The sequence below is a fragment of the Dipodomys merriami genome, unplaced genomic scaffold (assembly GCF_024711535.1).
Source record: "Dipodomys merriami isolate MVZ:Mamm:240054 unplaced genomic scaffold, mDipMer1.0.p SCAF_70, whole genome shotgun sequence".
Lineage (NCBI taxonomy): Eukaryota > Metazoa > Chordata > Mammalia > Rodentia > Heteromyidae > Dipodomys > Dipodomys merriami.
Genome location: NW_027206291.1, coordinates 2,547,457 through 2,556,525, shown reverse-complemented (window position 1 = coordinate 2,556,525; position 9,069 = coordinate 2,547,457). Strand labels below are relative to the sequence as shown.

Below are 9,069 nucleotides of genomic sequence, written 5' to 3'. Positions count from 1 at the left end.
GGGCGTCCGGGCGGCGCGAAGATGGCGGCGGCAGAGGCGCCGAGCTCGCTGCTGCTGGTGGTGGGCGGCGAGTGCGGGGGCCGCGGGCCGCTGGCCTACGTGCTGGAGGAGCTGGAGCGAGGTCGGCCGGGGCCGGGGCCGGGGCCGGGGGCCGGGGTCTGGCGCGGGGCCGGGGGCCGGGGTCTGGCGCGGGGCCGGGGCCGGGCGCGGGGCCGGGGGCCGGGGTCTGGCGCGGGCCGGGGCCGGGCGCGGGGCCGGGGGCCGGGGTCTGGCGCGGGGCCGGGGGCCGGGGTCTGGCGCGGGGCCGGGGTCTGGCGCGGGCCGGGGTCTGGCGCGGGGCCGGGGGCCGGGGTCTGGCGCGGGGCCGGGGTCTGGCGCGGGGCCGGGGCCGGGCGCGGGGCCGGGGGCCGGGGTCTGGCGCGGGGCCGGGTCGGCCGCCCCGTCCTCTTCACACCCCGGCTCGGGCCGGGGCCGGGGCCGGGGCCGCGGGGAGGCCAGTCCGCCGCCGGCCGCCCCCGCCGCACGCGCTGCCGCTAATTGGGCGCCCCGGGGCCTGGCAGCCGTGAGTCACGGCACCTGCCGGCCCACCTGCTCCTTGGCACGGCGGGCGCGGGGCGGGCGCGGGCGGGCGCGGGGCGGGCGCGGGCGGGCGCGGGGCGGGCCGGGCGCGGCGTCTCCAGGCCCCCGGGCCCCGCGCTGGGCACCGGGCTGAAGCCTCGCGGCCTCTCCCGCCCAGGTGTCCGCTCCTGGGACGTGGAGCCCGGCGTCTGCAGCCTGGACGAGCAGCTCAAGGTCTTCGTGTCCCGACACTCGGCCACCTTCTCCAGCCTCGTGAAAGGTGCGCCCCGCGCCGGGCCCCCCGAGGCGCCCCACTGCGGCGGGCCCCACGCTCTTCTCCCGCGGTGTGGAGGAGCCGAGCCGGGTCTGGGGGGAGGCCGGGGGAGGCCGGGCGGGGCGGCTGCAGCTGGAAGCCTGCCCGGGGCCCCGCAGGCGGGCTGCGGGGGGAGGGCCCCGCCGGAGGTGGCCCCGCGCGGCTAGGCCGCACTCCCGCCGGTACAGCGGGCTGAGTCACTGCCGCCCCGGGGAAGGAAGTGTCGGGTCTCTGGTCGAAGCAGGGCTGTGGCTTCCTGAGGGAAGGGAAGACCTGGAAATCCGGTCCGAGTGACCTGCGGCTGCCCACCCCGCCCTTGGTTTCCCCACTGACAGCCATGCAGTGACCGTCCTGCAGTGGGGAACTGGGCAGCGGGGCCGGTGCCGCTGAGCCTGCTAGCGGGCCTCTCCCGCCCCGCCCCGCCCCGCCCCGCCCCCAGCCTGCGACCCGCCCCGCCCCCGGGCCTGCGCCCCGCCCCGCCCCCGGCCTGCGCTCCGCCCCCATGGTTGTACTGTGCCACTCACATGTAGCCCCGCCCCCCAGCTTGCGCCCCGCCCCCATGGTTGTACTGTGCCACTCACATGTAGCCCCGCCCCCCAGCCTGTGCCCCGCCCCCATGGTTGTACTGTGCCACTCACATGTAGCCCCGCCCCCGGCCTGCGCCCCGCCCCGCCCCCCCCCGCCTGCGCTCCGCCCCCATGGTTGTACTGTGCCACTCGCACGTAGCCCCGCCCCCGGCCTGCGCTCCGCCCCCATGGTTGTACTGTGCCACTCGCACGTAGCCCCGCCCCCCATGAACACACCCCCACATCGCAGGCCACGCCCTTGTGCTGGCCCCTCCCCTTGAATGCAGCCTCACTGGCAACACCACGCCCCTGTAGTGGCCCCTCCCCTTGAATGCCGCCCCACCACACACTGGCCACGCCCTCATGTCAGCCCCTCCCGGGTCAGGCCACACCCGTGGCCCCTTCCCCCAGTCCAGGCCTCCCTACAGGCCCTTCCCAGGCGGGCGGCCCCACACGGCAAGCACACGCCCTCCGGGCTGTCCACCCTTGGGTGCCGCCGGCCCTTCTCGGACTCGGGTTCCTTGTCTGTAGGATGGAGGTGACAGTGGCCCCCTCAGGGCTCCTGCTGCAGATCAGGCCCAGCCTCTGCTTACTGGCGCTTCTGAGTGAGGCCTACAGGTCGTTCGGGTTTCCAGTTCTCACCCCCACCCGCTACACCTGGTGCCCAGTGACCCCTGGGTGGGTTTCCTGGGGGTGTGGTACCCAAGGGTCACACAGAAGACAGCGTGACCCTGAGCGGTGGCTTGGCCCGGTCACCCACAGGCCAGCGGAGCCTGCACCACCGCGGAGAGACTTTGGAGACGCTGGTCCTCCTAAACCCGTCGGACCGGTCCCTGTGCGATGAGGTAGGAAGCCCCCCAGAAGCTCAGGACCTGGCCCCATGGCCCACACCATCTCAGTGGGGTGGTCTGGGAGGGAGGGGGTTGGTGTCCTGCTTAGTGGGAGGCTGGCCCAGACCCTGCGATGCTATCTTGAGTTCCCTTCCTCAGAATCTGACTTACGTGGGCCACTATAGCAGGTCTCCTTTCTCTGAATTTCGCATCTGACGGGTGTACAGGACAGAGCCCCAGGGACACCCTAATAGAGACCCTTATTTGTCAGTCAGGCTTGAATTCAGGGCCTGACACTGTCCCTGAGGTTTTTTGCTCATGTGCTCTACCGTTTTGAGCCACAGCAACCATTTCTGGTTTTCTGGTGGTTCATGGGAGGTAAGAGTCTCATGGACTTTCTGGCCTGGTCTGGCTTTGAATTGTGATCTTCCTATCTCAACCCCCTGAGTAGCTAGGCATTAGCCACTGGCTTCTGGCCTGTAGAACCCCTCTTTACACATGGATTCCATAGGTCAGAGATGCTTCCTTTTGAGTGAGGCATTGTAGTGTGATGACCCCTGTAGAGTGACCCCTTTAACCCAGCACTGGAGGGATGGAGGCAGGAGGATGGAAAGTGCCTATGGGACCGAGGAGAACCTAAACAGTGAAGTTTCTTTCCGGTGGGGTGGAGCTCTCGGGTGAGACCTGTGCTGGGAGGGCTGGGCTCCAGAAAAAAGAGGACTTGGGAGGTCCGAGAGCATCAAGAGGGCTTCCCGGAGAAGGAGGTGTTGGAGCAGGACAGGTAGGAGGAGAAAGACTGCCAAGGCGCGGGGCCCTGCAGGGAGCCCAGGGCTGCCCTGCTGGCGAGGTGCAGGGGGCGTCAAGGGATGGTGGGCTGGTGCCTTGTGGCAGAGGACTCTGCTGTCCCCAGCTCCGGAACCTCCTGCTGGACCCGGCTCCTCACAAGCTGCTGGTGCTGGCCGGACCCTGCCTGGAGGACACCGGGGACCTGCTGCTCCAGACGGGGGGCTTTTCCCCCCATCACTTTCTCCAGGTCCTGGGGGACAGAGAGGTAAGCTGGTGTCTTGCTGTCCTCCTCCAGTGAGTCCTGGTACCTCATGACCTACCTCAGTGGGAGGCAGGTCCTTCCAACGTCGCTGGGCCTGGGTGTGGGCAGCGGTGGAGGCACCGGCCTTGTCCCCTGTGGCAGCTCACAGGGGTGGAGGGAGGTGAGCCCCAAGCCCAGGGCCCTGGGGCACTGGGGGACAGAGGAGGAGGTGGGAACCTCGGCAGTGGCTTGTCCAAGGAGCGGGGAAGGACTTCACGGCCAGCTCTGGTCAGGGTGCTGCCCACTCGCCGATCTGCAGGTCCTGGACGCCCTGGCAGCCTCCCCCACGACCTCCCTCACCATTACCTGCCCCACCTTCGGGGACTGGGCACAGCTGGCGCCGGAGCTGCCGGGCCTGCGGCTCCGGCTGAACCCGCCGGCGCGGCTGCCGGCGTCCGAGGGCCTGCGCGAGTTCCTGGAGTACCTGGCCGAGTCCCTGGAGCCGCCGTCCCCCTTCGACCTGCTGGAGCCCCCGTCCTTCGGGGGCTTCCTGCGGCTCACGGCGCCCTGCTGCTACGTCTTCCCCGGGGGGCTCGGGGACGCCGCCTTCTTCGCTGTCAACGGCTTCACCGTGCTGGTCAACGGCGGCTCGAACCCCAAGTCCAGCTTCTGGAAGCTGGTGAGGCACCTGGACCGAGTGGACGCCGTGCTGGTGACGCACGCGGGCGCCGACAGCCTCCCGGGGCTCAACAGCCTGCTGCGGCGCAAGGTGGCAGAGCGCGGGGAGGCGGCGGGCGCCGAGCCCGGGGAGCCGGGGGAGCCGGGGGCCGCCTGGCGGGACCGGCTGCGCCGCCTGGTGTCGCCCGCGCTGGGCGTCGTCTTCCTCAACGCGCGGGAGGCGGCGTCGCGGCTGAAGCGCGGCCAGGACGAGGCGGCGTTGGCGCTCGGGCTGCTGGCCCAGCTGGGCATCGCGCCGCTGCCGCTGCGCCGCGGGCCGCAGCCCGCCAAGCCCACCGTGCTCTTCCGCAAGATGGGCGTGGGCCGCCTGGACCTGTACGTGCTGCACCCGCCCGAGGCGGGCGACGCGGACGGCGACACGGACGGCGCGGGCTCCGTGTGTGCCCTGCTCGTGTGGCTCCCCGCCGGCCCCACCGAGAAGGTGGTTCGGGTGCTGTTCCCGGGCCGCACGCCGCCCGCGCGCCTCCTGGACGGCCTGCTGGGCCTGCAGCACCTGGCCTTCCTGCGGGAGCCGGTGGTCACGCCGCGGGACCTGGAGGCCCCGGCGCGGGCCGACAGCAGGGAGAGCCTGGGCTCACGGGACAAGCCGCGCCCTGCGGGCCCCGCACCCGCCAGGCCGGGCCCCGAGCGCCCTGCGCCCCCGCGGAAGGAGCCCGCCCGGGCCGAGGCTCCGCGCCGGACTGAGAAGGACGCCAGGCCGCTCCGGGAGGCGAAGAAGGACCCCAGGCCGAGCGCGCCCCGCAGCCAGCCCCGCGCCCCCGCTGGCGCGCCCGGCCCCAAGAGGGCGGCCGCGGCCCCCAGGCCCCTCCGGGCGTCGGGCGCTCCCCCGCCCCGGCCCGTGCAGAACGGGCCCCTCAGCCCCCCCGGCCCGGCACACCAGGAGCCGGGGCCGCCCGGCGCCCGCAGTGCCTCCCCGACCCCGCCGCCGCGCTCTGGCCCCGAGGGCTGCGCAGAGGAGCGGGCGCCGGTCCCCGGCCCCGAGCGCCCGCGCTCGCCGCCCTCGCCGTCCGGCGGCCGCCTGTCCCTGAGCCCCCTGCGCGGCGGGGACGCCTCGCCCGCGGGCACCACGCCCTCACTGCCCGCCGAGGTGGGCTCCCCGCACTCCACCGAGGTGGACGAGTCCCTGTCCGCCTCCTTCGAGCAGGCGCTGCCGGCGGGCGACGCGGGCCCGGGCCTCGCGCTGCGGCCCCGCGCGCGCCGCTCCGCGTCTCCGCACGATGTGGACCTGTGCCTGGTGTCGCCCTGCGAGTTCGAGCACCGCAGGGCCGCACCGGCCGCCGCGCCCGCCTCCCCCGGCAGCTCGGACGGCAGCAGCCGCTCCCAGGAGCGCGCGGGCCCCGGGGAGACGCCGCCCACCTCGGTCAGCGAGTCGCTGCCCACGCTGTCGGACTCCGACCCGCCACCCGCTGCGCCCGGGCCTGACTCGGACGACGACGCCCGCGGCTGCGCGGGCCTGGGCCGCGACCCGCCGCCCGAGCCACCCCGCGTGCCGCTGCCGCTGGCCGGCCCCGCGGGCACCTGCATGGCCGACCCCGCGGCACCCGCGCAGCCCCGTGCCCGCCGGGGCCCGGCGCGGCCCTCCACCGCCCCCGCCGCGCCCAGGGCCACCCCCGCCACCGGCCCCAGAGCCAAGGCGCCCACCGGGGCCGAGCGCGCCAGCCGGCCGCCCAGCGCTCGCAGCGAGCCCGGCGACAGAGCGGCGCGCGCACCCCTGAGCAGGAAGCCCTCCGCCCCGAAGACAGCCGCCAGGGGCCCGGCCGGTGAGTACGGGCGGGCCAGCTCCCGCAGGGAGCCATGTCCACAGCCCCGGGCTCTGGGTGTTCTTCAGGGGGAAGCGCGGGATGTGGTGTAGTTGGGGTGACGCCTGCTGGCACGGCTTGCGCCCGCCCTGAGCCCCTCTCGCCCAGGTGTGCCCGGTGCTGGCATGCAGGTGCCAACCACCAGGCCCGGACAGGGCTGGAGAGCTGGCTGCACGTTCACGAGTCTGTGGCTGGGCTTTGCGCGCCCATACCTACGAGGCAGGAAGTAGAGGATTAGCTCGGGCAGAAAGGCCCTGGGGCTCCCTCTCTAAGCAGCAAAAACGCCCACCAGAAGCATGTCTCAGGTGCACAGCACCAGCCTTGAGTTGGAGGCTTGGTGAGAGTCCAGGCCCCGAGCTCGGCGTGGTGCTCTGAGAGAGCCTGCCCCTGCTGGGTCGGCCTGGCCGCCAGCACCGCCAGCCGGCACTCTGCTGGGTGTGGGGCGGTGTGCCCTGCAGGCCGGACGCCCTCCGCCAGGGGCCCAGGCAGCCCGACCTGTCCCATCCAGTCCCGCCCCACCTGGCCCCGGCCCCGGCCTCAAGAACCTCACCTCCAGGGCTTTTCTCTGCTGGAGGAGTCTGCGCTGAACCCCCCTCCACCTTCATCCCTCCTCTGCCCTGACCCCCACCCATCACCCCCATCCCCCTGCCCTCATCCCCCCTCTCCTCACCCCCCATCCCTTATCTGCCCTGACCCCCACTCCTCCACCCCCACACCCCTGTCCTCGTCCCTCCTCTGCCTGACCCCCATCCCCCTGCCCTCATTCCCCCTCTCCTCACCCCATCCCTCCTCTGCCCTGACCCCCTCTCCTCACTCCCACCCCCTGCCCTCACCCCTCTGCCCTTGTTCCTCCTCTGCCCTGACCCCCACTCCTCACCCCCACCCCCTGCCCTTACCCCCATCCCCCTGCCCTCACCCCTCTGTCCTCGTCCCTCCTCTGCCCTCACCCCCATCCCCCTGCCCTCATTCCCCATCCCTCCTCTGCCCTGACCCCCACTCCTCACCCCCACCCCCTGCCCTCACCCCCACCCCCTGCCTTCACCCCTCTGCCCTCGTTCCTCCTCTGCCCTGACCCTCACCCCCACCCCCTGCCCTCACCCCTCTGTCCTCGTCCCTCCTCTGCCCTCACCCCCATCCCCCTGCCCTCATTCCCCATCCCTCCTCTGCCCTGACCCCCACTCCTTACCCCCACCCCCTGCCCTCACCCCTACCCCCTGCCCTCACCCCTCTGTCCTCGTCCCTCCTCTGCCCTGACCCCCATCCCCCTGCCCTCACCCCTCTGTCCTCGTCCCTCTGCTCCCACCCCCTACCCTCATCCCCCCTGTCCTCACCCCCCCCTCCTGGCCCACCTCTACACGTTCATCCATCTCTCCAGTACACGCAGGTCTGTGCAGACTTCGTGTGTCTCCATGTGGTCTTAGACGTCCCTGCTCTAGAGCGTTCTTTGGCTGCAGGTCCTGGCCCTGCGCCCTCTGCTTCTGCGGCCGCGGGTTCTCGCGCTGGAGCCAGGCCTCCAGCCTCAGCGTTGGTTCACTCGTGGGCTGTGGGCTCGAGGCGACACGGCCCGCCTCCGGCTGTGGGTCAGTCCGGGCCTGGCGGACTTCCTGCCTGGGCTGGCCTTGGCCTCGGGGCTGGGGTCCCACGCGTGGCCAGGGCTCCTGAGGGGAGCGGGGCCGGTGCTCTGTGCAGCCCCGCGCCGGGGTGGCCGGCGGGGGTCGAGCTGAGCTCGCGCACGGTGCGGGCGCGCACAGTGTGGGGCCGGCAGGTGGGCAGGGTCATCGGTCTCGATGGGCGGGGCGGGGGCTGAGGTAGTGCTGGGGTCCTCGCTTGGTTCCGCCCAGCCTCCGGTTCCTGCGGGATCACAGCCCGCACAGCACCGCGGACGGCTGGGGGGGGGGGGACACCACGCCCTCCGTGGCCACGCCCCCTGAGGCCACGCCCCACGGGTGGCCGCGAGCCTGGGGAGCGGGGGGGGGGGGGGGGGGGGGGATTGGGATCCCCCCACGGCCCAGCCAGGCCCAGGCCCGCTGGGTCTGACCCACGCCTCTCGCCGCAGGTGCCCCGCGGCCCGCGCCCACCCCGGTGTACCTGGACCTGGCCTACCTGCCGGGCGGTGCGGGCGCGTGCCAGGCAGACGCGGAGTTCTTCCTGCGCGTGCGCGCGCTCTGCTACGTCATCAGCGGCCAGGACCGGCGGCGCGAGGAGGGGCTGCGCGCCGTGCTGGACGCGCTGCTGGCGGGCAAGCAGCGCTGGGACCGCGACCTGCAGGTGCGCCGGGGGCGGGGCCGCGGGGGCAGGGGGTGGGGCGGAGGAGGGGGCGGGGGCGGGGCCGGGGGGAGGGGGCGAGGGCAGGGGCGGAGGAGGGAGCAGTGGGCGGGGCGGGGGCAGGGGGCAGGGGGCGGAGGAGGGGCAGGGGGCGGAGGAGGGGCAGGGGGCAGGGCGGAGGAGGGGCAGGGGGCGGAGGAGGGGCAGGGGGCAGGGCGGAGGAGGGGGCAGGGGCAGGGCGGAGGAGGGGCAGGGGGCGGGGCCACGGGGCGGGGGCGGAGGAGGGGGCGGGGCGGAGGAGGGGAAGCCCCCGCCCTGCCGGCCCTGCAGGCCCTGCCGGGGCCGCTGCCCACCGCAGCCCGCTGTCTCCACAGGTGACCCTGATCCCCACCTTCGACTCCGCCACCATGCACCGGTGGTACGAGGAGACGCACGTCCGGCACCAGGCGCTGGGCGTCACAGTGCTGGGCAGCAACAGCATGGTGTCCATGCAGGACGAGGCCTTCCCCGCCTGCAAGGTGGAGTTCTAGCGGCCGCCCCAGAGCCGCAAAATAAACAGGCCCGCCCTGTGTCCCGCGTCCTCTGTGCTTCGGGAGCCCGGGATCTCGGCGCGGTGTGGAGCAGGTGCGGGCTGGGTGGCGGCCGCTGGCACGCGGCCCGGCCTGGCTGGGAGCCCAGGGTCCCAGAGCCCAGCCCCGAGGCCCGGGCAGAGCGTCCTCCGTCAGGGCCTGTGCGCCTGCGTGGTTGGAGATGAGAATCTAGAGGACTTTTCTGCCCAGCCCGGCTTTGAACCTCAACTTCCTCAGTAGCTTCAGTCACAAGTGTGAGCCACCAGTGCCTGGCCCCGAATCCTCTTTAAGCAAGAGGCGCTCAGTGCTTTTCCAACCTAGTTTGTGGACAGATTTTATGTAAATGCTTTACACTGTTGGTCTTTAAGTCCTTGTTTTTCTTTGGGGTCTGTCATTCCCTGACC

The 9,069-nt window shown here is 73.0% G+C and overlaps 1 protein-coding gene across 1 annotated transcript; it reads left to right on the top strand.

Moving 5' to 3' along the window:
• On the top strand, positions 1–8,667 carry Map1s (microtubule associated protein 1S). Its single transcript, XM_070007964.1, has 7 exons — positions 1–121; positions 737–838; positions 2,200–2,282; positions 3,178–3,318; positions 3,614–5,792; positions 7,888–8,099; positions 8,471–8,667. Exons 1-7 carry the CDS (start codon positions 22–24, stop codon positions 8,624–8,626), a joined length of 2,973 nt encoding a protein of 990 aa, XP_069864065.1. The 5' UTR covers positions 1–21; the 3' UTR covers positions 8,627–8,667.
• The last annotated feature ends 402 nt before the right edge of the window (positions 8,668–9,069 follow it).